Source organism: Trichomonas vaginalis, chromosome III (assembly GCF_026262505.1).
Source record: "Trichomonas vaginalis G3 chromosome III, whole genome shotgun sequence".
Classification (NCBI taxonomy): Eukaryota; Parabasalia; order Trichomonadida; family Trichomonadidae; genus Trichomonas; species Trichomonas vaginalis.
In genome coordinates, this window is record NC_067205.1 from 16654258 (window position 1) to 16680959 (window position 26702).

General features: G+C 31.5%; 12 protein-coding genes and 1 non-coding gene across 13 annotated transcripts, besides 5 other annotated features; 8 read left to right on the forward strand and 5 right to left on the reverse strand.

The window, feature by feature from the left end:
- Window positions 1–400: part of a mobile genetic element that runs on past the window's edge.
- A 107-nt stretch (window positions 401–507) lies between these two features.
- Window positions 508–540: a mobile genetic element.
- A 392-nt stretch (window positions 541–932) lies between these two features.
- Window positions 933–1003, reverse strand: TVAGG3_0714570. The gene has a single exon. It is a non-coding gene; the product is annotated as a tRNA-Pro (tRNA).
- Window positions 1004–1101: 98 nt separating this feature from the next.
- On the forward strand, window positions 1102–2073 carry TVAGG3_0714580 (uncharacterized protein; the record flags this gene model as incomplete). Its single annotated transcript, XM_001579673.2, has 1 exon — window positions 1150–2073. The coding sequence occupies one exon, from the start codon at window positions 1150–1152 to the stop codon at window positions 2071–2073; it is 924 nt and encodes a 307-aa protein (XP_001579723.2).
- Window positions 2074–3073: 1000 nt separating this feature from the next.
- On the forward strand, window positions 3074–4150 carry TVAGG3_0714590 (uncharacterized protein; the record flags this gene model as incomplete). Its single annotated transcript, XM_001579672.1, has 1 exon — window positions 3088–4146. One exon carries the CDS (start codon window positions 3088–3090, stop codon window positions 4144–4146), a length of 1059 nt encoding a protein of 352 aa, XP_001579722.1.
- A 161-nt stretch (window positions 4151–4311) lies between these two features.
- Window positions 4312–4485, reverse strand: TVAGG3_0714600 (uncharacterized protein; the record flags this gene model as incomplete). Its single annotated transcript, XM_001579671.1, has 1 exon — window positions 4312–4485. The coding sequence occupies one exon, from the start codon at window positions 4483–4485 to the stop codon at window positions 4312–4314; it is 174 nt and encodes a 57-aa protein (XP_001579721.1).
- Window positions 4486–4903: 418 nt separating this feature from the next.
- Window positions 4904–6490: a mobile genetic element.
- A 2-nt stretch (window positions 6491–6492) lies between these two features.
- Window positions 6493–8330, forward strand: TVAGG3_0714620 (armadillo (ARM) repeat-containing protein family; the record flags this gene model as incomplete). The annotated part of the gene is made up of 1 exon (XM_001579670.1): window positions 6534–8270. The coding sequence occupies one exon, from the start codon at window positions 6534–6536 to the stop codon at window positions 8268–8270; it is 1737 nt and encodes a 578-aa protein (XP_001579720.1).
- A 456-nt stretch (window positions 8331–8786) lies between these two features.
- On the reverse strand, window positions 8787–10550 carry TVAGG3_0714630 (zinc ion binding; the record flags this gene model as incomplete). Its single annotated transcript, XM_001579669.1, has 1 exon — window positions 8787–10550. The coding sequence occupies one exon, from the start codon at window positions 10548–10550 to the stop codon at window positions 8787–8789; it is 1764 nt and encodes a 587-aa protein (XP_001579719.1).
- A 150-nt stretch (window positions 10551–10700) lies between these two features.
- TVAGG3_0714640 (uncharacterized protein) lies at window positions 10701–11270 on the forward strand (the record flags this gene model as incomplete). Its single annotated transcript, XM_001579668.1, has 1 exon — window positions 10706–11269. One exon carries the CDS (start codon window positions 10706–10708, stop codon window positions 11267–11269), a length of 564 nt encoding a protein of 187 aa, XP_001579718.1.
- Window positions 11271–11511: 241 nt separating this feature from the next.
- Window positions 11512–13935, forward strand: TVAGG3_0714650 (clathrin binding; the record flags this gene model as incomplete). Its single annotated transcript, XM_001579667.1, has 1 exon — window positions 11512–13935. The coding sequence occupies one exon, from the start codon at window positions 11512–11514 to the stop codon at window positions 13933–13935; it is 2424 nt and encodes an 807-aa protein (XP_001579717.1).
- A 99-nt stretch (window positions 13936–14034) lies between these two features.
- Window positions 14035–14388, reverse strand: TVAGG3_0714660 (U6 snRNA-associated; the record flags this gene model as incomplete). The annotated part of the gene is made up of 1 exon (XM_001579666.1): window positions 14149–14379. The coding sequence occupies one exon, from the start codon at window positions 14377–14379 to the stop codon at window positions 14149–14151; it is 231 nt and encodes a 76-aa protein (XP_001579716.1).
- Window positions 14389–14530: 142 nt separating this feature from the next.
- Window positions 14531–14592: a mobile genetic element.
- A 2019-nt stretch (window positions 14593–16611) lies between these two features.
- Window positions 16612–19671, forward strand: TVAGG3_0714680 (armadillo (ARM) repeat-containing protein family; the record flags this gene model as incomplete). Its single annotated transcript, XM_001579665.1, has 1 exon — window positions 16612–19671. The coding sequence occupies one exon, from the start codon at window positions 16612–16614 to the stop codon at window positions 19669–19671; it is 3060 nt and encodes a 1019-aa protein (XP_001579715.1).
- Window positions 19672–19751: 80 nt separating this feature from the next.
- On the reverse strand, window positions 19752–21272 carry TVAGG3_0714690 (ankyrin repeat domain-containing protein 61 family; the record flags this gene model as incomplete). Its single annotated transcript, XM_001579664.1, has 1 exon — window positions 19752–21272. One exon carries the CDS (start codon window positions 21270–21272, stop codon window positions 19752–19754), a length of 1521 nt encoding a protein of 506 aa, XP_001579714.1.
- A 36-nt stretch (window positions 21273–21308) lies between these two features.
- TVAGG3_0714700 (alpha-tubulin binding) lies at window positions 21309–22746 on the forward strand (the record flags this gene model as incomplete). Its single annotated transcript, XM_001579663.1, has 1 exon — window positions 21327–22712. One exon carries the CDS (start codon window positions 21327–21329, stop codon window positions 22710–22712), a length of 1386 nt encoding a protein of 461 aa, XP_001579713.1.
- Window positions 22747–25932: 3186 nt separating this feature from the next.
- Window positions 25933–26702: part of a mobile genetic element that runs on past the window's edge.
- Window positions 26285–26615, forward strand: TVAGG3_0714720 (protein of unknown function, DUF4106 family; the record flags this gene model as incomplete). Its single annotated transcript, XM_051243902.1, has 1 exon — window positions 26285–26615. A coding segment is annotated over one exon (331 nt), but the record flags the coding sequence as incomplete, so codon positions are not given.

A 26702-nucleotide genomic window follows, 5' to 3' on the forward strand; every position in this document is an offset into this window, starting at 1 on the left:
CTGAACTGTTGTCAAAATGTCATGTTGTCTTCATTTTTTCAGAGAAGTTAATTAACCTGGTAGCACATGGTAACATGGTAAGCACCTTCAGTTCTTCAAAAATAATTCATAAATGCCTTCCTCCTGAACTGTTGTCAAAATGTCATGTTGTCTCATTTTTTCAGAGAAGTTAATTAACCTGGTAGCACATGGTAACATGGTAGCACTTCAGTTCTTCAAAAATAATTCATAAATGCCTTCCTCCTGAACTGTTGTCAAAATGTCATGTTGTCTCATTTTTTCAGAGAAGTTAATTAACCTGGTAGCACTGGTAACATGGTAGACCTTCAGTTCTTCAAAATAATTCATAAATGCCTTCCTCCTTTCGTCAGCTGTGTTGTCAAAATGTCATGTTGTCACAAACTTTATTTGCTTAAAGGTGTACTTACCACTTTCAGATATTCCTCATAATATCAAAACTTTCTTTTTAGAAGCATACTTTTTGATATAATTATAACAGACAAATGAGAGAATGTCTGAAAGTGGTATGTGCACCCTTAAATAGAGTAAAAAATCGAGATAACAATTGAGATATTTCTTCTTCAAATAGGATCCGTACTGTCTAATAAGTTGAAAAATTTTGACATTCGAAATTTAGGTAAAATTATGACATTTAAGGAGAATTATAAGCATTCTTTGGATTTTGAAAATAACCTTATTCTGAAATTTCAAAAATTATTGGTTGTTTGAATAAGTTGATTCTCAGTAAATATTTGGGTTTAAACTAGGAACCCTAAGTAGATTAGTTGTTGACTCTTTACAAAAGTAAGTGTATGTTGAGATTATCCTTAGACAACTTTATTTAACTACTTTTTGAGATATTTCGTATAATCAAATTTTTTATGATTTCAAAAAGTGACAAATCTAAATATCGAAATGAAAAAAGAAAAAATGGGCGAGCCGGGAATTGAACCCGGGACCTCCTGTACCCAAAACAGGAATCATACCACTAGACTACTCACCCAAACACACTAAATCAAAGTTTTACCGACAGTTCAAAGTATTCGACTCAAAAAGTGACCCACATCAAATCTTGAATGAAAAATTTTTAGATGATGGAAAGCAAAATCCATTGCATAGTATATCTTTGTTTCTAACAAACAGAATCAGTTGTTTTCTAAACGGTACCAACTGTTAGATCAACTGGCGCAAGAAATTTCCCTTTACAACCAGATTCCAAACCAAAATACTGAACTTGATAAACAATGCACTGATTTTACAGAGAATGTATCTAATAACTGCCAGAGGATGTTACAAATTGTATCCAGTATCAATGCTGAACTGAAAAAGATCCATCTTGATACAAAAAACGAGCAATCAGTCGAAATTTCGAAATTAACAAACCAGAACAAGAAGATGGAAGCTAAAATAGCATCATTACAATCCATATCGAGGTCATTACTCTCCAAGATCTCCAAATCCCGTAGAAAGACTGATGAAAAGATATTATCTTTAATCCAGAAAGTTACAACGAAGAATTTCAACTTAGAACAAGCATTCACACAGGATACAGTCTTAAGACCATTCACTACTATCTTAGATCACATTGAAACAGAGACCTCCTTCGAAATTTCATTAAATATCCTAATTAACCTCACAAACAACGAAGAGATACTTAAAAAGCTATCCATGATCACAGAAGAAGAGAGTACAATGATTCCTTTACGCGCAATTGAACTCTACGACTCATTTAAAGTTGATCCGAATTTGATTCTTTGTTTGATCAAAAATTTATCAAATGAAGAAAGAAACATCAGATCAATCATCAAGTCTTACTCCATTGACTTCATCGCCATCAACATTGACTACTTTGAAGACAACATTGACTTGATCGAGATCATTTTGAAGAATATGATAAAGAAAGAAAACGAAAAAATGATTCGAAAGTATTCAACTGACGGAATCAAGACAATTTACCAGTACTTGAAGGATGAATCAGTCAGGGCATTGATACAAAGATTCTTCTTCGATGATATAGAGAGAAAAGGTTTCTCTACTCCAAGAAGATTCGGAATAACAAGAGTTTACACTTAAGAATAAAAAAAAAATTTATAATTTGCTTAACTTGAGATCTATTTATATATCACAACATTATATTAGATCTATTTATATATCACAACATTATATTAGATCTATTTATATATCACAACATTATATTAGATCTATTTATATATCACAACATCTTTGAAGATCGTATCTACGGCTATACAATTAGAGAAGTGATTCTATTCTCAATTTCGGATCATCAAATTGAATTCTTAAATTTAGAGACAGATATAATTTCATTGTCAGGCAATGACTTTATTCCTCGAATATCATTTGTTCACACTTCTAAACAAGAGTGACATATTAGTCAATATATATTTATGCTATTAAGTTTCGCTACATACTGTTTTTGCAACCAATCTTGATAATCAATTATTTATGAATGAAGAATATATAATACTCTAAGGTGTGACTTTGACACCCTGCTGGTAAAGAAGTATTCTTATGGTCATAAATATACTTTTTTATCTTGATAACGCCATTGATTATATATATGAATTCACAAAATGATTAAATATTATGTTGCTATCAGTAGGAACTTCGAATGACAAATAACCAGCGATTATAGCTCCAAAATGTAGAGTTCTAACAATCAAATGAGCATTTTCTTTAAGATTCAATCATTGTCGCATAGAAGAAAATTGTATCATATAAATCGAGTGATAGATAGTACTATTCCTACTCAAAACACAAGGAATTCAAAGAGAACATATGATATGCTATTTCCGTATGTGAAGTGCTTCATATAAAAATTAACATATCCCATGAGATATATAATCATCATAGAACATCTTGCAGAATGTAAACAAAATCAAACAGATGGGCATAAATTAGTCTATATAATTCAAATCTTCATAAGATGATACACTCTTGATATCTTTTGTTCAATATGCAAATAAAAATTCTAAACATTGAGCAAAAATTAAAAAGAAAATAGTTACATATTAATATGAAATGATTCTTCTGTTAAATCAATGAATTTTCAGTCATAAAAAATAAAAGATGCTTTTTGGACTTGGCGATAATAACTATGACTATGCTCCTCCACATCAGGTTGACGAGAACGATCTACTTGATGAGCAGATAGCATCATTAAAAGCAGAAATCAAAGCAATCGAGAAAGAAATTCAAACAAAAGAAGCAGCCGCATTATTACAAGAAGATGTCTCTAAAGAAAAGAAGCAAAGAGAACTTGCCGATTTAGAAAAACAAGTTGCCAATCTTACAAAGGCAGTTGAACATGAAAATTCAAGAGTTAATCATTATCAATCAGAAATTATACGCAGAGAAACAAAACAACCACCACCTCCTCAACCAGATACAAATGATGAAACAGTCTCTCAGTTAATGCAGCAAAGTGAGCAACTAACAGAAGAATTAAAACAAATTCAATCAGATTTAATTGCAGAAGTTGGTGAAGATTACGACGTTGATGAGATTATCAAGACAGGTGGATCATCAAAGAAACGTGCAGATGAATTGCAAAGCTTACAAGCTCTTGTTTCAAAGAATCAAAGTACATATGTCGATGCCCGACGATTAGACGAAATCAACGAAGCAGGAAAGAAAATCCGCAGTGGTGTTGATACGCTTGTTTCGCAGAAACAGCAACTTACGAAAGATATTTCTTCTTTGAAAGAAAAAGTAAGCAAATACCAGAAGAAAGCGAACGCATTAGAAGAACAGAACAGAGCACTTAAGACAATGGACGTTTTATTAACAGAAAAGATCCAAAACGACCAAGAATTACTTTCACATTTAGAAGAAATCGACAACCAACGCGTTCATGAACTTCCTGAACCAGAAGTTACTCCTGTTTCCTATGATTTCATCTCACAACTTCATACTCAGCTTCAGATTGTTCGTGGTTTATGTTGGAAGCTTTGTCTTGCGCAGAAAGAAGTTTCTAATTACCAAGTACCAGAACAATTCTCATTTTTGGCCGACCAACTTTCTCAAATTAACAAAAGATGCATTCAGCTTGAGAACGCATTCATTGCTAGAGAAGATGAGGCCACTGAACAGATAGTTAAGTATCTTGAACAATTAGAAGAAGAATAAAATTGTTTGTTTATATTTTTAATTTTTTATATTTTATATGATTGCACTTCATTTCAAAATAATCATCATATGCTTGCCATTATTATCAGCTCCAATATAGATAAGATATTGAACAACTTCAAGATGATCTTCTCTTGATGCACAAATGAGTGGATTCCATCTTTTTTAATTCTTTGCTTCTTTATCAGCTCTGATTGAGATAAAATAATTTACTTCTCGTATACGTTTTTCAGATGAGAACTCAGGGTGCCTTGTCTTGTAATTACTCGAGGCTGCAGATCCATCATAAGCTGCTGTGTACCCATCATTGGAGAGAGATTTGGAAAGGTCTCTATCCATGATTGAATTTCAAGAATATATAAATCCATGAGTATATTTAAAATGCCTTACAGTTTTTACATTTTCTTTTTTTCGTTATTGTAACATGTTGCTTAATGAAGTGCAGTTTTTCCAGTAAAAAAGTAATATTTTCCTATATTTGATGTTTTCCAATGGCTATTAACTCATATAATTAATAACTTAGCCATTACATCTATTGCGCTCATAGAAATATTAAATTTCTGAATAAATTATTTGCAACTAATATGATTTTCATAACTCTATGTAATAAATAGAATGCCCCTGCCCATCATTTATCATACCAAGCTTTGCTTGATGAAAATTTCTTGGAAACTTGCTCTCAATTTTCGTCAGAATAAAAATAATCAGAAAATATGATGATCCATTACTTCTACATCAAACATCTATAAATTGTTTTCAAAGGTACATTCACTAGGCGATAACAGTAAAATGGGATGAAAATAGGATAAATAGCATCCCTATATAGTGCCTAACAATATTTATACGGGCCAAAAAAATTTGGCTAGAGATTTGGCGAGTTATAAAACTTAGAAAATTGAGAGGGGTTTTTATTTTTGAATTTTTTTTGGAAAGTTAAAATTGCGATTAAAAATCGATTTCCAGGAGAACTAAGCATCTCATCATATATTTAAATCGATAAAAATATTAAATAATAGTTGAATAGTATAACAACATGAAATTATGGCTGAATCTACAGAAAAAATGAACATATTTGACATTTTTGAAAATTCATACGTTAGATGGTGACAGACTCATAAACTATACTTTAGCTAAGATTGATATATGGTTTCAACAACACATGGTTAAAACCGTAAAAATATTTTAGATTTCAAAAAGATATATATGGTAATATAATGGAACAAAGTCAACAAATAGCATGTTAAATATGTTATAATTAACTTTTTATTAGATCCAATAGTAGATATCGAATGGTTTCCAGCTCTATGGTTAAATATTTTCTTTTCGAGCTTCTCTTTAACTGTTGTATTAAGGTTGTAAATTTTTGATGCTAGAAACTATGGAATCTTCTTTGCTGCTGCATTTTTCTTGAGAGTTCTTGCAATTTCGAATAGATCTGCGCATTGTATGAAATGGAGGCTTTAAAATATCTTGAAAACAGAATAGGACTGCTTTTCCAAAGGAATGCTTACTTGTAAATCAGAGAGTTTCAAAATTGAGAGCAAGAATATCATCATAACTTTCGATTTTGCTGCGAAAAAGGAAGACAAGTAATTAACAAATCATTTACTGTTGTTCATCAAAAGAAGAAAACTTTGATAACAACTAATGATGATAAAATCAAGCTATCTTTTAATATTTTAAATTGATAAGACATTCAAAATATTTGAATGGTTTAAAATATTTTCTTTTAATTTCTATAAGATATTATCATGATTATATAATAAAATTTAAATTTTTATTCAAAAAGGCAATATTTCAAACTTTTAATTTCAAAAATCTTAATTCTGCAATAAGTGTATTTAATTGTAGCAAATTTAATGATCCTTCGTCATGCTTAGCAATTTGGAACTCATAAATTAATGATTTCTTCAAGTAAAATTCTGCATTATTTCAAAAGTCAATAATTCTCTAGTAACTTTTCTTCAAACCCTAACCATTATATTATATGTATAATGGAGAATAATTGCAAAGAAAGATAGCCGAATTTACTGGGTAGTTCTTGTGATGCGAAATAATTGCAAATTAACACCTAGTTTTAACAGCATCAATCTCTTTTTGCTCTCATTTAAATGCATTCGCACACTTTAATTTTGAAATATAAGAGTTTTGGAAATTATCAAATTTATCTGCTCAAATACTATAGATCGTCATAAGTGTTAATAGAATCACCAGCCTTACATATAGTGTTTAATATAATGATGCACATCATACTGGAATTTATTCCTTATTCATCTAGTTATTATAAGATTTACAACCCCATGAAAATTTAAAATTTTGTCAAAAATAGTGAATGTACCTTTTTGTTTTCAAGCAAAAAATTTTCAGAATTTTTTTTACCTTTGAAAATGAATCAAGGGACTATACATAATGTCCCTATGATTTCGATCGCAGAAGAACCAGTAACTGATGATAACATACCAACTTATACTTTAGAGATGGTTAAAAGCTTTAATCATTCTTTAAAAATTACAAGTCCTGATTTCTTAAAGAAATTAGAACAAATGAAGTATTATCGCATACATCAAAACGATCCTGTCGAAGCTAATACACCATCAAAGTTTAAAGCCCCAGCAGATCAAATGATTTATAATATTAACCACTACATCAACAAATTAACTGCAGATATTGAAACCATCAAGAAGATGGCAGATAAGATGATTCATGAATTATATTTCGGCACAGAAAAATTCATAACGAGCTTTTTAAATATAATTGTCGATACAGCAACAATACAATCTCCATTTGCAATGATATACACCAGATTTCTTCAAGAAATTTATATAGGGCTTCCAACTACTGATCAAAAAACATTTTTTCGAAATAAATTGGCAGAATTTTTATATAACGAAGAAAACCTAAGCAGTTCAAGAGCATTTTTCATAGGGTGTCTTACATCAGCAGATTTAACAGATAAATCCAGAGTTTTTGAAATCGTCAAACAATTAACAAACGATGGAGGACAAGACTCATATGAAATTTTGTTCAACCTACTAATATATTCAGGCCAAAAGCTCGAAAATACATTTCCTGATTTTGATCAAATAATTTCCTCAATTACAGAAGCAGCATGCAATACAAGCATTCCACAAAGAGTACGATTTATGCTAATGGATCTACTGGAAGAACGTGAAGCAAATTGGAAAATTGGCAAATTATTACCGAATTTTGTTCATGTCGATGATTCAAAGGAATCTGAACAAGAACTCTCAGGAGTAGATGCAAGTATACTTAGATCTTATATAACAGAACGAAGTCTTCCAAGCAAATTTACAGAACATCAATTATATTCACTTTTATTCTCTTTGGCCATTGCATCCATGAAAAACTACGAAATAGGAATTGGAGCATTGAAAGAACTTGCCAATCGTAAAGAAAAAGTTTTCAAAGACAAAACAATTATTTTATTACAAAAAGTTAAACTAAATGCAGACAAAGAAGACGTTTTAATTGACTATCCATATGCTGTTCGTACTATTGGTGCTATATTTGGCCAGCTAATTATACTTGGTTTCAAACCCGAATTATTTGGTTCGGATTTATTCCCGTACGACATCATAGTTTTCATTGGATTACTCGAAGAACTCGTTGGTATTGATAGGATTGACATAATTACTAATAGTCCTTACTTATATAACTTAAAATTCCTTCCTGACTTACATTCACACAGCCAAGTGATTTCCGAGCTTGTCGACTTCGATCTAACTGATATCTATCCTGTTTATGATGCTATGAAGACAATTTTCCAAATGATTAATGACGATGAACCTCCAGAATTAGTAATGAAGTACTTGTTTAACGATTTGGACAAAAGTATCTTCAAGTCTACATATTTGGTCGAATTCGTCACTGAATTCATGGTAATTCATAAACCACAAAAATATGGCTGTCTTATGACATATATAGCTAAACGACCTCTCGAATCATTCGCTCACATTGAGTCAATTGGAGAAATGTATCAATGGAAACCTGAACAAATTGCGGCAAATATCAGAAGATTAGCCCGTTTGATTAATGCCCCATTAGATGAGTTTAAGAAACTCAAATTGAGACCTTTCCATGATATTGTTGTTAAATTTATTTGATCTATTTGTTATTTATAATTGAAAATTTAATTTTGTTTTTTTTTATTGTATCCATTGTTAAATATATTAAAATATTAGATTTTTATTACTATTTTATTTCTATTTAACAGATTTTACTTCCAATTTATTCTCCTAAATATGAAATTCAGTCAATATTCTAAGAGATGTAAGATTTTGGGACTTAAACCATGAAATAAGATAACTGTTACAAATTTCTATATAGTATTACATCATTCTTTTTTGTAAACAGATATTGTCTAACGAAACATTTCACAAATCAAATATTTTGAAAATTTGGTGCACGGATATACTAGTTGGAACAGATTCCTAACTTAGTATACTGAGATTAGCCATAATATATTGATTAATGATTTTGATTTCATTTTTTTTTTCTTCTTTGCAAAGTTTTAATCATTTTTTTAAGTATCGATGTCTCAATTCATTGACACATTTCACTCATGTGTTAAAATAAATAAGTTCACCTATTTGGAAACAAACAAACAAACAATTATATTTTTATTCAACCTGAGGAACTTCAACTTTTGATATGAATGGAGTTCCAGGACCAATTGGAACTTTCTTTACTTTTATTGGAGTCTTCTTTCCTCTAGCACTTGAAGCCTGTGAAGCATTATCTTTCACTTCTTCTTTAGATTCTGAAATAATTGCAACTAAATCTTGGAATCTCTTTTCGATTAATTCCAATTTTGCTTCTGGTGTTTCGATTTTCTCTGTTGTTGTATAAATTCTTCCTAGTGATTCTTGTGTGGCTTTCACCATCTTCATAATATTATCAATTGATGACATAATAGTTACGTAATCGGTTTGCTTATCAGAGACTCTTTCAGCACCTTTTATTGCGTTAGTTTTAACATATCTATTCTTCTTTTGCAATTTTTTGATGTCTTCTCTCAAAGAATAAACTTGATGAACTAATTGTATCCTTTGGCCTTGTAGTCTCTTGAGTTCTTCCTTAGCTTTCGCTAAACCATTTGTTTCTGGTTTTCTCAGCTCAAGAACTTTGTCATCTCCATCATCGTAATTTTCATCTTTTACTTCTTCTTTTTTGACTTCTTTTTCTTCGCTTGTTGATCTTGAATAAACATCTTTAGCTTGCATCAACAAATTAAATCTGTTTAAGATCTGTTCAGTGTTCAAGAAAAGCTTGCTCCTTGTAACAACATCTTCAAAAAAGATTGAATACGGTTGCAATTTAGAAATTTCATTTTGAGTTCCTTGAATCTTTTGCTGCAACTCTTTTTCTGTAACAGTTAGTTCTTCTAATTCATCTTCGTATTGCTTTGTAAGGCTTTCCTGCTTCTTTCTATTTCGATTATGGTTTTCGATTTCAGCTCTAAGGTGTTTGAATATCTCTTGCGTCTTCTGCTCGATCTGATATGCATCTTTTCTATGCTCGTTTACCAAAGCTTTGTCTTCTTCTAAATTTGATTCCCATTTTTCTTGGTCTTGTCTGGCCTGTTGGAGCTCAGCTTGTATCTGCTCAAGTTCTGTCTTCTTTGCAATCAATTGCGGCGATAAACCTGGAAGATCTATTCTTCTTTCTTGTCTATTACCCATCATTTCAAGATATTTCTTCTCAAAGGTTGTTTGTACGTGTTCTATCTGAGTAAGGAATGTTTGGGATGCAAGTGCTTCTGTTTTCTTTTGAGATTTCTGCCGCTTGATTTTTTCTGTTTTTTCTTCTACATTTTTAAGTCTTGGGTCGCGCTTTTTAAGAAAATAAGCTAATTCATGTATAATATCTGTGTATTCTTGAATGATATCTTCTTGACGATTATTATCATCGATTTCATCAACAGAAACAGTGCGTAAAGTATTGAATTTAGACCAATAGTTATAAAATTGCTCGATATCATCGCGAGATGATTTAGCATCTCCAAATTTTGGTGCATTTTGATTTTCATCTCTTGAAACATCTCCAAAAAATGTGTCAAATTTAGTGTAGAAACTATTTTCATCATTTCCAAAACCACTGTAAGCGTTTGCTTTAAAAAGTTCATAAAAGTCCTCTAATTCTTCATAGGCAAAATTTTTGTGATTATCATACCAGGTTCTCTCTCTACTATCGCTAAGAATTGAGTATGCGTGTTCAATTAGGTGAAGAATTCGTTTTGCCTCATCTTTATTTCCGTTATATTTTTCTGGGTTCCATTTATTTGAAGCTTTACGATACGCAGCATTAATTTCTTCAGTAGACGCATCGAGTTTGACATCTAAGAGTGTATAATAGTCTGTATCTTCATCCCAATTAGAGCTCATATTTTTTTTTGGAGAAAAGTAACGAATTTTATATCTAAAATTAGACAAGTCATCAATTCATATTCTGTTTAGAAAAATATAGTCTTTCAGAATTGTAAACCTTTTCCTTGAAATTTCATATCAGTTTTGCCAATTTGACACATAAGCTTTGTAAAATGACTGCAAGAACTCTTGTATTTGAGAAATGTGCAAGGTATACAACTCTTGTGGACCAATACAGATGCTGGGCTTTAGGCCTTACTAATCCTGCTAGGCAGATAAATTCAACTTTTCTCAGATGTTTATATCAAAATTGTTCAGAAAAATTCGATTATGAAAAACCAAGTTGCGCAAAAGCATGCCTTGCCATAGGAAATCCAAATTTGGATCTTTCATGCATTCCTTCTTGTTCATCTTTGCATCCGATTGACCAGGATCAATGCCTTAACTCTTGCAGAAGTTCTCATAGACTCTCACCTCTTTACGATTTCAAAAATGCATTTGAACTCTGTGAAGACTTTTATTCATTTTCTCTTTATACTGACGTTTCAAACAAAGATTTTCAACAAACTGCTGAATTTGGTTCAGCAATGAGAATTGTTTGTGCCGAAAGTTTCAATCCAATGCCTGTTTGTCAAGGAATTGCTCGAAATACAATTCAAAAAACAATTTCACTAATTCAAACTACTGACAAAGATGATTCTACTTCTTTTTGCAAAGCTATGGGATTTGTTGATTAATTTCCCTCATATTTTTCATTTTCATTTTTGTTATGTTAATAAATTATAATTGTAGTTTACTATTTATGTTTCTTAAAGACGGGTTTATTGCTGTGAACGCGAAATATTCAAAAGACTGATTTGTAATAATTTCTCGATTATTTCTCATGAAAGCTCAAAATTTTAGAAATTTAGCATTTTCATGTACAATAAATGTATATTTTTCATCTTATTACGAAAATTCAATTAATAAAAATTTGCCAATGTCGAATGCAAAAACTGAGCTTTCTGAAACAATCGAGAAACTTAGATCTTCGGATGAGAAAGTAGCTTTAGAGGGATTGAAGCAATTGCTCGTTTTGCATGCTCAGGGTGAAGATTTATCCTCTTTTTACAAAGATATTGCGCTGATCATTCCTGGTAAGAGTCCAACAATTAGAAGATATCGAAATATTATTTTAGGTGATTCATACACTGGAATAGGAACAATTTTAGCCGATTTTCAATCAGATAATTACCTTTTACAATCTTTATCTGTAAAACGCGCTGGGCTTGTTATTACAGCAGAATCTGGAGATGTTTTAATACCTATCATTTTCGAAGCTGCTGTATCAGAACACCCTCATCTTAGAGCTGCAGCTGCATTTGCGATCCAAAAATTAGAAAAGAATGATACAACTCTTATAGAACTTTACAAACTCGATCAACTCCTCATGAATCTTCTTGATGACCCAGTTATTAATGTATCTGCTAATGCTGCTTCAGTAATGATTGAAATTAACAATTCTCGAGCCAAACCACTATTTGTTTTCCCATTTAATGCTATAGATAAACTTACAAAAGCCATACTCGATGCTACAGAATGGTGTCGAATTCAAATTTTAAATTTAGTTACTGCATATCAATTCAAAGACAAAGAAGAATGCTTTAAAATCATCGAGAATATGCAACCACATTTATTTAATGCGAATAGTGCTGTTACAATTGGTGTAATTCGAAATATAATCAAATGTTTTCCGATTATAGCAGATATTCCAACAATTACATCGTATTTACAAAGTTTTATTCCTCCACTTCTTAAATTACTTTCTGCTTCCTCAGAAACAAAATTCGTCGTTTTAAGACAATTTTTAATTTTAATTCAGAACTTCAGATTATTTTTTATTGAGAATTTAAACGTCTCATCATTTTTCTGTCGCAAAGAAGACGAAAAATACATTCAACTAGCTAAATTAGAGGTTATCAAGTTATTAACTCACCCAAAGAACGTAGATACCATAATAGACGAGTTACAGAACTATGCCAAGTCCAAAAATGAATCTCTTGGCCGCGAAAGTGTCCTAGAATTAGGAAGAATTGCTGTCACTTTTAATCAATCAACTGAAAAGATAGTTTCTATACTCCAAACTCTTCTGAAAGACTCCTCAATAGTTATAAAAGACACAGCGATATCTGTTGCCATAAATATAATAAGACCAGATTTATCTCAATATTTTGAGCTCGCAAACAAAATTCTGGAGCTACCATATGATGAAATCGAGGATCAGCAAACCAAAAGTGCATTAGCTTGGCTTGCTGGCGAATGCGTGATTTATACAGAAATTCAATATTCGTATGACATCATTTCTGAGCTTGCTGAGTGCTTTATGGATGAAACCACGCCTGTGAAACTCTCAATTCTAGCTGCAATTGCTAAATTTTACATTGTAAATCCGGGAGAAAATTATAATTTATTTGCAAAAGTGTTTTCTCTGGCCACAATGGAAGAAAAAGACCCAGAAGTAAGAGATAGAGCTTATAGTTATATGGTTATCCTAGGAAAACATAAGGATATCGCTGATAGAATATTTTTCAGAAATGACACTTATAATATCGAAGTTCCTCCACTGGAAAACAAGAAGTTATCAGTAGAACTCATCAAAAATCTTGGTTCTATAGCTACAGTTCTAAGAAAATTTCCGGCCGAATTTGATAGAAGGAATAAAAGTGATGACGACATCATTTTCCCACTTCTTCTTGAACGCAGTTCGTCCTCGTTCGACTGTGAACTCCGTGGCCAGTTTATTATTGATAATAATGGTCAAAGATTCTTTGCTCTTTCCATTAAAAACATGGGTAACAATCCATTGATTCTTTTTATGGTCTCTTTTAATGTTAATACCCTTGGATTTACTCCAGCTGCTTTCACAGCGCTTCCAAAAATAGAAGCTAAGCAAAGTTCACTGACAATGATACCTGTCATCTCGAGTGCTGCATTTGTGGATAAAAATAATTTCACAAATGTCATTAAAATCGAAATGAAAGTTGATCGACCAAAAAGAATCTCATTTACATGCGAAACTCCACTGAAATTCCTGTTGGAACCAATAGAACATGGTAAAATCAATAGAGAAGAGTTTAATCGCGTATGGCCAACTCTAAATTCAAATGATGAAACATCTTTTGTAATTAGGGAGGCAAAAGTTAATAATCCGGAGAAAATCAAGTCAGAACTTGAGAAGGAAAGAGTATTCTTCTTTGCCAAGAAAGATGCTTCACTTTTCTTTTCAGGAAGAACAGTTAACGATGATTTGTTTTTCTTAATTGTTTTGATGAGCGCAGAAAACGCATGTAAGATATCTCTGCGAATGAAACATCAGGAAATGCGTTCATTGATCTTAGGTTTAATTACTGGATTATTTAAATAATCCAGTATCATTATTTGTTGTTTATTATTCTGTTTGTTTGTAAAATACTAGTATATAATGTAATTACTTAGATTTTATATACAAAAAATGTGGAATTAATTAAAGGTATAAATAGACATTTTTAAGTCAATTATAGTATTTACGGGCTTATGTTGAAATGAAGGGTGTTTGAAAATTATATGGGAGTTGATCCTAATAACAAAAATTTTTATTTTAGTCGGCAGTTGCAACATGTACTACCTGATTTCCTCTAATAAAAATGCTTTGGTATTTCCCAACTTCATTACCATTTGACATTTCTACTGCATCGCGAAGAACAAGATTGAATAATGCATCTATAGTGCAAAGAGTGCCTATTAATTGGGATCCGGTTGATAGAACTACATGTGTTGGCTTTTGGAGGGTTGCTTGTAGAAATCCAGTCATTGCATCTTCAGCAGACATTGGTCAAGATTTTTTGACAACGATTATTGTAAAGTCAAAATTGAATTTTTTACAAATCATTTGAGGTTACACTTACTACATTCTGGCACCCTTAAGGCCTTAATGTACTTATACAACAACTTTATAGTTCCCAGTGGTCTAGAAATCCTATAATTAACTGAATATGGCATAGTTCTTCCGAAGTCTCTCATTTGATGAGATGACTCAGAAAAATAATATTTTAAGCTAGTTTGCTTGTAGTCTACGACTTTCAAAAGGCCATATTATGTAAATTTATTTGAATCTAATGAGAGACTTCAGAAGAAATTTTCCCTAATGCCATGTTCATACAATTCTTTGTCCACATGGAGCCAATGAAATAAAGAATGATTTATGAATGAGAAATCCTTTGCATCTTTATCCGCTCCAACATAGATAAGATAATTAATAACTTCAAGATGACCATTTTGTGATGCATGAATGAGTGGAGTTTATCCATCCATCCTTTGCTTCTTTATCAGCTCTAACAGAGATAAGATAATTAACAATTCTACAACAGAGATAAGATAGTTGTGCACAAAAGAGTGGTAGAGCTAAAGATTCTACTTGCATATATTTACCATCCTGTATAAGAGATTTAATAAGTTCGAGATTTCCTTCTTCGAATGCATTAAAAAGTTTTATTGGTTTTGGGTCAAATGACTCTCAATTTGAAAACGTTTTACTTCCAAATATTTTATCTCCTTGTGAAATGAGCACAACACCAATAACATGCTTTGCATCGATTATACATTAGCAAGGAAACTACCCAGAAGTTGTTTGACGAACCTTTTCTTCATCCCGAAAAAAAAAATTCTTACAGAAGGACGTAACTTTATTCCCCATTGGTACATACGTTAAGATTTCGGTTCCACATGATTGTTGCATATACTTAGAAAGAGTGGCTAATGAGGAGTAAAAACATATATACATCTTATAAGAAATAATATAACATTTGTCTTCATAATTTTCGAATTTGACTATAGTATAGTTTAAAAATGATATATGTTAACTTTACTATCATGATAAATAATTATATTTTAAAAATTGTTTGATAAATTATTCGTTTTTTTAGCTTTATGTAACAATTTCTAAGGTAAATAGTTAATATAAATCACTTTGCAGCATCTAATATGGAACTTGTTGATTTTTTGGTTGAGAATAATAGTGAGAGGTTAATGTACTTATAAGTTTAATTGAGTAATGATACAAATAAATCATAAATCATTATACATAAAATTGCAGAAACTCTGTTGTATAACATTCAAATTTTATCATTTATAATAATGTGAATAAAATTGTATCATTTGTTTTCTATCATCTTGTTCTTCTTTAAGTTCTTTCCTCAATTCATCTATTTTTTGTTTAGTTTTATGATATTCATTAGTAATTGTTGGAAGTAATTTGAGGATATATTGGTTAATAGATTCGTTTGTAAGATCTGTTTTGTTGTTAAAACTAAAATAACAATGAAGAATTTTGATTTTTGTTTCGAATTTTAATTGAGATGAATCAATTAAAAGAATCAAGTTGAAGAATAATGAATGACTATCAATTAAACATGAAATAAATTCATTGAAATCGATTGATTGTTCAAGACATGATAGAATAATCTTCTCTGAAAAATCATATCCTAAATAATTACATGTTTCGACTAACTTGTCAATTCCGATGTTGTATATGTTTTGTGAAACAAATTTGATGAATTCGTCTTTTGCATCAATGTATTTGCAATATGTAACGTTCTTGTCGAAGTTTTCTAATGAATATTTAAAAAGTTCATACTTTTCATAATAAAATTCTAATAAATCTGGACATTCGATAGACAATGCAAATTCAAACAAGTCTGCATTAATACTTTCTGGCAAATCGTTGCTTATCAATTGACCTTGAAAAAGATCTTCAAGAATTTTATAAGTTCCTTGATCTTTGATGCTACAATTGAATTTATAGATTTTAGAAGCGTTCCCACAGTATAAGTTGTTCTGTATTTTATTGCTAATACATGAAAGGAAGAAAATTGTAGATTCAAATTTATGATTGTTAATTATAATAGTGATTGCATAATTGCTTTTATTATGTAATGTCGAAAAGTTCTTGAATGCTTGTTTAAATTAGATAACAGACATAGAAGATGAAAGATAAAAACAATTTTTTTTGCAATTGTCAATTTTGTGACTTTAGATTTTGGCACTTTTGCAGGACCTAAAATCTATGAATAGTTTTGATTTTCTCCATAACCTTTTCAATGACATCCGTTCTGGTGATAACAATAGGATTGGCCAGGCTACAGGAGAAATATTAGAGTTCTTAAAAACTAAAGAAGAAGCAATTCAAATTTTATTTATGCTCTTGCAAACAGATAAGAACGATATTTACCTCAAATATGCTTCAATTTTCCTTCATTCAGAAATTCGCAAATACAAATCTACATTTGATTCAACTTTTATTTCAGAATTACAAAATCAATTTTGCCAAACTATAATTTCAATTCAAAACGACCATGTCGTACGCATGCTTTGCGATGATGCCGCCCTTATGGCTATTGATGGCACAGAATTTGGACCAATTCCAAATTTGATTCAACAATTGATACAAAATGCAAATACAATATCGACAAGTTTATACCTAATATCTCAAATTGCGATAAATACCAGCTTTGATGAAGAATTACCATTCATTTCTGAATTATTAAGTCAAATTTGCGAATTTGCCGTACACTCTGAGAGAAATATCAGGATTGAAGCAATGAAATTGTTATCTGTACTGATTTCCAGACCTTACATGGACGATATCGATGAAACAGGAATAATTGGAAATATAATTCTAAATTCATTAAATTTATGCTTAACTTATATGAACACTGATGAAAGCCTTGCTGTTATGGAGCTAATTAAATCAGTTTCAATGTTCTCTCTTACTTCTATCGATGAATATGAAAATCAATATCTCGAAATATTGATTAACATCATGAACAACAGCGAGATCATCATGGAAATCAGAATATATGCCTGTCTAGCCTACATCGAAGCAATCAAAGCAAGCATTGATGAGATACAAGATGAATTACCACTATTAGTTGATAAAATCTTTGATTTGGCCGTAGAAATATATTTGTATGACCCATATGGCGGTTTTTATAGAATCACTGACCAACTAATTACGATGCTTAGTGAAAGTGACGTATTAAATTCTCCGCAAGAGGAAGAAGAAGGTTCAAATAGCTTGAGCGACTACATATTCATGAAAAGTCATGAATTCATCACCGATGAACAAGAAAATGACCTTAGATTTGCAAGAATTTTGGTTGGATTGTCAGCAATTAACTTTTTGATATCAGCAGATACTGAATTAATATACCAGCATGAACAAGAGATCATTGATTTTGTTGTTAGTGGCATACAAACAGGCGAAGAAGAGATAATTGAAAATTGTGCTGAAATTGTCATCACAATTTGCAATTGTATACCTGATAATTGCGCAGAATACATCGGAGTCCTCACTCCTTTACTCCTTTCCAATCTACAAGTGAACCAAGTATTGAATAGTTTGTCATCCCTCTTTGACAGCTCTTCTATCCCTCCTCCGAACATCGAAGAGGTCTTAGATATGCTCATACAGTCATTATCTGTACTCCCCAAGGAGCTACAAGGCGATATTTTGTTTGTTATCGCATCTGCCCTTTCAAAATGCTCTTCTTCTGCAGGACAATACTACGAGAGGATCAAATCAGTTCTCCACGAAGCAATAAATGAAGATTCTTATCTCAGAAGTGGCGCAATTCGCTGTTTTTCAATTTTTGCTTCACAATCTCCGGCATTTTTGCAGGGAGACCTCGATTCTATAATAGATCTCATCATACAGATACTCCAGGAAGATGAAATAGATAACAGAATCACTTCAAATAACTGCATTTGCTCAATTGCTTCAAATTTCCCATTATCCATAGCTCCAAAGATCGAAGTAATCGCAGATTCGTTGATATCGCAACTCAGTTATGAATACAAACCAGATGAAAATGAAGAAACAATAGCACAAATGATGGATGATAATAATTCAACGGAAGAGATGTCAAAAGAAGACTTGCGTACAATGGAAATCAAAAATATGAAGAATTCAGCGCTTAGTGCTCTATCAATTCTTTCTCTTTACCTTCCAGAACAAATGATAGAAATTATTGATGGAGTAAGACAGATGTTTTTCGATCTTTTTGATACCGCTAATAATGAATTACTTGATTTGGTCTGCTCTTGCCTTGTAAATATCGCTGAGGGCTTCATGAAAGTTAATTCTGATGTTTTACCAATTTGTCACTTTTTGATCGAAAATTTGAATGGAAATTCTTCAGCAGATTGTGAGGGTTCAGCGACCATTTTAGAGGCAATCACGAATATATTGACTATTGGTGGCAGACAGCTAGTAGAAGTACTTTTAAACGATATTCATGCGATTTTATTCCCGATTTTAAATTTGGAAAGATCTAAATGGACAAAGAAAGGAGAAGTCGCACCATTATTATACCAATCATGCCTGGCATGCTATGAAACAATTATTGAGTCATTAGGAAGCGATTGCGTTGAATTTGCTTCTCAATACTCAGAATTAATACTTCAAACAGCCATATCTAACAAGAACTCGAATGTTTATGCTGCACACGCTATTATAAGACTTGCAGAACAGATAAATAATAGCGATTTGGCACAAAAAGTTCTTGATACACCATTGAAAGTACTAAAGAAGCCAAATATAGAGAAGAAAGTCATTTCTCTGCAATGCCTGTCAATTTCCTTCCGTTGTTTCCCAAGTTTGTTTGGAATTTCGGAAAATTTCATTTCTCAACTAGTCCAAATGATCATGGAAACGCTACAGTCATTACAGGAAAACGGTGAATCAAACAAATTGGTTGAACAGATGATAGAAACAGCGTTTGTTCTGTCAATTTATGTTAATTCTCAACTTTTTAGCCATCAAACGCTTTCTGAAATGGTTTCAAAGCTGGTGTCAATGCATGAAATCAATTGCATACAAACATTGTCTAGTTTTGCTCTGTTTTGCATGCAGAATGGTTTTAATGAAGTAATTGAGAATAATTTAATTAATATTTCGTTGTTGACATTCTCTTCTGAGGATTATGACTTCAGAAAGGTCCAAAATGATGCAAAAGTAGCTCTAAAACCAATTGCAGAAGCAGCAATTTCAAATGGAAACATCGAAGTCCTGAAAGGAAACGAATATAAGTATCAGAAATTAGAGGCAAATATCTTATCATGTTAATTTTATTTTTATAGAGTATAAATAAACAAATCTTTCTTAATCAAATTCATTTCTGTTTTGTATTTTTAATTTGAATCCTGTTAGATTTTAATTTTACCAAAAAATTCAAAATGATCTGTGTATAGAAGCCCAGTGTCATAAATAGATTTCAATCTAAATCGTATATAACGATAAAATGGTGATTTAGAACAGACCCATGTATGAATAGGTTTTTTGTAGTTTATATCAGTGTTACTTGGTTTATTATCAATCATTTGCCAATTATTAAAATCATTACTTCCTTCAATTGCAAAATCTACTGGTTTGTCCCAATAGGCACTATTATCATGTGCTTTAATTGTATAAGCAGAAAGAGAAACTTTTTTACCTTTGAAATCAAATATTACGGAATTGTTTTCTATTTCTTGTAAACCCCAACAATGATTCTTTTTTGAATATTCAAATAAATCAGAACTATTCCCACTGCTACCATTTGACGTTGTAACAGATATTGCACCACAAGTAAGCGGATTTTGACCATTATTTATATTTCTTAAATATGAAAATATTCCATCATATTGATTTCCTGAATAACTGACAATTACCTTTCCATCTCCAATTTCTTTTCTCAATTTATCTATTTCTTGCTTTGCTATTTCTGCTTCTTTTTTCATTTTATCATTTTCTTGCTTTGATATTTCTATTTCTTTTCTCAATTTATCTATTTCTTGTTTAGAGATTTCTTCTTCTTTTCTCAATTCATCATTTTCTTGCTTTGATATTTCTATTTCTTTTCTCAATTTATCTATTTCTTGTTTAGAGAATTCAGCTTCATTTTTCAATTCATCTATCTTTTGTTTAGTTTTATGATATTCATTAGTAATTGTTGGAAGTAATTTGAGGATATATTGGTTAATAGATTCGTTTGTAAGATCTGTTTTGTTGTTAAAACTAAAATAACAATGAAGAATTTTGATTTTTGTTTCGAATTTTAATTGAGATGAATCAATTAAAAGAATCAAGTTGAAGAATAATGAATGACTATCAATTAAACATGAAATAAATTCATTGAAATCGATTGATTGTTCAAGACATGATAGAATAATCTTCTCTGAAAAATCATATCCTAAATAATTACATGTTTCGACTAACTTGTCAATTCCGATGTTGTATATGTTTTGTGAAACAAATTTGATGAATTCGTCTTTTGCATCAATGTATTTGCAATATGTAACGTTCTTGTCGAAGTTTTCTAATGAATATTTAAAAAGTTCATACTTTTCATAATAAAATTCTAATAAATCTGGACATTCAATAGACAATGCAAATTCAAACAAGTCTGTATTAATACTTTCTGGCAAATCGTTGCTTATCAATTGACCTTGAAAAAGATCTTCAAGAATTTTATAAGTTCCTTGATCTTTGATGCTACAATTGAATTTATAGATTTTAGAAGCGTTCCCAGAATATAAACTATTCTTTACTTTATTGCTAATGCATGAAAGAAATATTAAATTTGACTTAAAGTCTTTCTCGTTAACTATGATATTAATAGGGTAATTGTAACTTAGGGAAAGAGTAGCGATATTCCCAAGAGCTTTCTCCCATTTGATTCTAGACATAGGAAAAGGAAAAAAAGATTTGTCAAATATTATCTGAAAAAACCGTCAGAATTGATGAACAAAGTCCCGCTTCAAGTTCCAGTTCTAGCAAATGATGATTTTGAACCTTTTTGCGATATGAAGGTCGTTAAGACTCTTGCATATCTAGAGAACGTCGTAGACTCTGTTTTTTCCACGATTTCTAATAGAATCAAAGAAGAGCAGAACCGCGTTTCAAATCTGAGTTCTAGAATTGCTAATGCTCAAGAGGCCATGGTTCGTCTCAACGATCCCTCTAAAGTCGTCACTGTTTTCACACCATTGAAGTTCTGCTGCGGTGATGAGCCACCAGCATATCATCCAATTTCACAATTCATTCAGCCAAAGCAACCAGAATACGTTACAGGAAAGTCTGTTGTTGTCACAGAAGCTCTTACAAACACAGTTTATGGCGAAGATCAGAACTTCATCTTCAAAGCCGAGCCAATTGTTCAGAGAGATCAACTTCGCAGTGCTGGACTCGGCAGATCACCAGAATATATCAACTCAACATCTTCTCTTCTTCTTTTCCACACAAACGAAAATCCTTACAGAGATACGATTGGCATTGATAACCTCGAAGGCAAGATATCCAATTTCGAAGAAGAAAAAGTCGTTCGTTCCATTCCAAATGCTCCAGATTCGATCAATACGATTTCCTTCTTGCCAGAAATCGATACTGGTGGATTTGCATTCCTTCCAAACATCGACAATATCCCTACCTTCGATCTTCCTACAAACCTGCCAAATCTTGGAAACATTGCCGATCTTGGCATTAATCTCGATACAAGCGCATTTGACTTCTCGCCATCAGACTTTATGATGACAGGAGGTTCAGGATTTACAGCTGGCGGTGCTCCACCTGACGGATCAGCTCCACCACCACCTCCATCAGATGGAAGCCTTCCTCCACCTCCTCCGCCTCCTCCAGGTGCTCCAGGAGGAGGAGCTCCACCGCCTCCACCACCTCCGCCACCTGCAGCAGCTGGAGGAGCAGGAGTTCCGCCACCTCCTCCACCTCCGCCTCCGCCAGCCAATTTGCCACCTCTGCCAAGCCCAGATATCAAGTTGTCTTCTGCAGAACAGGACGTTAGGTCTACATTCCTTGATCTTATCAAGAGTCCGAATATCAAACTGAAGAAAGTCAACAGAGATGAACCGCCTAAGCCTGCAAAGCCAGCGGCAACATCTACAGGCGACGACTTCAGAGATCAGCTGTTCGCAAGAATCGCAGCAAGAAGAATGGTTATGGCCGGACAAGATGTTCCAGCAAGACAAGTTCAAAAAGAAGAAAAGAAGGCAGATGAACCAGCCGCTCAACCAGGAAATACAATTTCTACTCCAATGGGTGAATTCCAAGTTAAGGCTCAATCTTCTGATGATGAAACAGACTCCTCGTCATCTTCAGATTGGGATAACTAAGGGAAGTAAAAATCTACTTTTCCTACCTCAAAAATATTCATTTTACTTTGAATCGTATTTTTAATTTTCTAAATTCTGAATGACTCTTGTAATCCTCAATGAAAAAATGGCACAGAGATCTAAATTGTCAATAAATGAAACCTCGACAATTGAAATTCTTTTGAAAGGTTGTTTTACAAATTTAGACCGTACATTTAAATATATACATTTGCGGCATATTAAATGAATATTAATTTTTGCCTCAAAATTCTAGGGGAATGAAAAATCTCCGATGAGCGATCATTTTTAAAATTTATTAAGGATACCCTTACATTGCGTAGTTAGAAAGAGAATATGATATTGTCATGATTGCTAAAGTTTTAGGCTCCAGAAATGAATATACATCAAACTGAAACAATTGATAAATTGAATGAACTTTTGAGAGGTTCTCAAATAAAAAAAATTATCTAATTTTTTACAATATTACTATTATTTTATCCACATATGTATATATAGTAATTTGAGAAAACTTTTAGGAAAAAATAAGTTTAATAAAAATCTGAATTTTACTTGTTGTGGGATTGTTATTAATTGACACTCCAGACGTATTACTAATAGTTATGCGTATGCAATTAAAGTATTTCTGATGGACAAAATGTGAGATTTATATCAGATAATTCATTTCTACTATTAAGTTATTCATTTATGAGTTTGCACTTATTCGCACTAAATAAATAACTATTAAAATTGTTTTAATTAATTGACACCATATAATAGAGTGAATTTTGTTTGATCAAACAACAATAGATGATAGATATAAAGCCAAGAAACTTGCTATTAATATGCTCTACTTGCTATTTCAATGTAAGTATGATTTTTCTAAATGTTTCGTTCAGATAACTTAGATATATTAGTCAAAATTTGAAATTTTAATAGCCATATATTAAAAATAATTATTATTCATAAAAGATTAATGAAATAGTAAAAAAATCAATCAAATTATAAAAATACAACATTTAGAAGAATTCTTATTATCCTTCAAAAAGTCAGTATTTCTGCTGTAATTTTCTACAACATTGTAGTTATTGCACTTTGTCTATGGATTTGTATATATGTTATATATAAATTATATATCTAAACTGCCCATAAGTGCAATTTTTATATAAATTGTTTATTTCTTTAACAATTTCATATGAATTATGCTTTTTTAAGCGTATCAAAGCTGTGTTCTTAATGTGCATGGATATATCAAGAAAAATGTCGAAAAAAAATGTGAATTCACAAATTCACTGAATTTTCACCGTTTTTTTGAATTTTGCTACAGCACTAATATTAAATAATACTAAAATCTTCTGTCTTTGTAAAAGAATAAATTCTGACAAAAAGTGCTCGTTTAAATTTAATGATCATCTGTATGACTAAGTGGTAAAAAGTGTTTATGACCAAAAAAGGGTTACATGCTTAGTCTATTTTTCTGACAGGATACTCTAGATTTACATGATCTCTATTTCATATCTCCGTTTTTAGATTCTTCGACAGATTTTATGATAGAAAACCAAGATTAACAAATTTCCGGCATGTTAATGAAGAAATCTGCAGCTACCCTCAATATTATTTCAATAATCAGTATCGTTTCTCTTACAATTTATTTTTTTCTCAATAATTTAACAAGAAATAACAATACACACTTGGTTTTACGTATAAAGCTAAGTGTCGAACTTAATCAACTTTACTTACTTAGCAAATGAATATTTTTGTGGTTGCGAGTTCTGAATGCTGAAGTTTTAGATTTCTCTATAAATGATATCATTGCACTTACAATGTTGTTCCAGCCTATCGCATAAATCATAGAAAATCCAAAAAAATAATATAAAGAAAATTCATGTCATGAAGTTCAAAAAATACCGTGTAACATTAAAATTTGTTATGCATAATACATTTTAGCTATTATTATTTTTTTTAATTTTCGAGAAATTGAATGGTGAGTCCGATAGAGAAATTTTTAAAAATCCTAGTGCCTCATAGAAGTAATTTCCCTCGTCTCCCATACTTCCAAATGTATGCATATTACATAAACTTTTATGCATTACACAAGTGGCCAATAATATCTATAGAGTAAAAAATTAGAAATTTAATTTTTTTATATGATAGTTATATTTCAGATTTGCGAGCGTAACTTTTTTCTCCATGGCATACTTGTTTTAAGAGCAAATGATCAAAATCGTCCTTCAATTATTGAAGGAGCTGATATCTTTTGAAAATTGAATTGAAAGGGTATTCAATTTTCAAATTTCCTCTCAATTTTGGAAACATATCAACTCTATGAATTAACAATTATGTGCCTTCACAGTTTATCAGTCATATAAGGTGCTTATAAAGAAAAAAGTTACGCTCGCAAAATATGTTTTTATATAGATTTCACATAAAATAATTATGTAATTTCTAAAAAGAATATTTTTGTTCTTGAATATTAAAGTGTATTGTAGTTTAAAAAGTTTTAAATATGTTGCTAAAATTTCAGGTTTATAGCTCATGTCTAGCATGACTTCTTTGTATGCGCAAAAAATCTGACACGTAAGGGTATCCTTAATGTGATTAAGGGTTTCGTTTTGCTAAAATTGTCACTTTTATAGCATATTTGTTTTTGGATGTTTTGCGAAACCAAAAAAAAACTATGATATACAATGTGTGTGTAAAGAAAATACTTTATTTACTAGTTAAAAAATCATTTGGTATTGATCAAAGGTAACTAAACTCCTTTCGCCGATCCGATTTGCTCCATATTTAAAATATAGCTTGCATATGTAGAAGAAAAGCTAATTTTGAAGTACGCCCGAAATCCACCAACAGGATTTCGAGCTACTAAAAAGGTACTTTTAAATGTGATTTTTTTTATAAAAAATTAAATTTATTTTAAGATCAGACTAAAAACTAATTTCATGGAAAATCTATATCGACAAATTTATTACTTATTGGGTATATAGATTTTTTGATTATGGCGATTATGTCTGATATGCTTCCAATAAGCCAAAACAGTGTTTTGGGAGTGATTAAATACAAAAAAATCTGGCGATGCTTTACGTGGCAAATGGTCGAATGGTTATTACCCCTTACTATTTGGTACCGGGGACGCTAGTTCGAAACTGATGCACTATAATTTTTTACAAAATGCGTTTATTAGAACAGGGTAAAGAAAGGTTGCCAATATAATATATTTAAATAAATACAACTAATCTAGCATAAAAAAAAAAAAAAAGGTAGTGGGGCCTCCAGGCACTTCGTGCCCTCTAGCCCTGAAGATGTTTAGTATAATGAAGTTTTTTTTTTCTTGGGATGGCCTTCCAGGCACTTCGTGCCCTCTAGCCCATAAAAAGTTTAGTATAACTTTGTCCGGACAAGTAAGGGTCTATCGTCGCTACAGGAAAAGTTACTGGCGTTCCAAGGAAGTATACTTTGAGAAGCCTTTTCCCCCTTATAGAATGAGATAGGACGGTTATTTTACAAAACTGACAACACTTTGACCGAGTAGTTTTGTGCTGAACAAAAAGTGTCATATAAACATCTGTCAAAAACCGTTTTTTACTTCACTTAAAATGCCACGTAAGCTACGTAAGAATATACGTAAGAGGAAGGGAGCATTGAAACATCCAATAGTAAAACTGACACCACAACAACAGTTGCAACAACAAATGATGAATGACCCCACTATGTTGCAACAAATGTCAAGCAACCCTATGCTTTTAAACCGAGTTATTGGTGCACAGAGTGGAGGTTTAAGAGCGGCACTTTTAGCGAAAATGGCAGGCTATGGTGGAGCTGCAGACGGAACAGCTTATAACCCTCAAAGTCAAATGAATTTGAGTTCACTCAAAAATCAAATAACAGATGTCAAAAAGTCAAACATAGACATACAGAAACAAATAAGTGAAAACGAAAAGAAACTAGAATATGACAGACACACAAAGAAACTCAATGAGTTAAACGTAGAGAAAAGAAGAAAGAAGAACAACT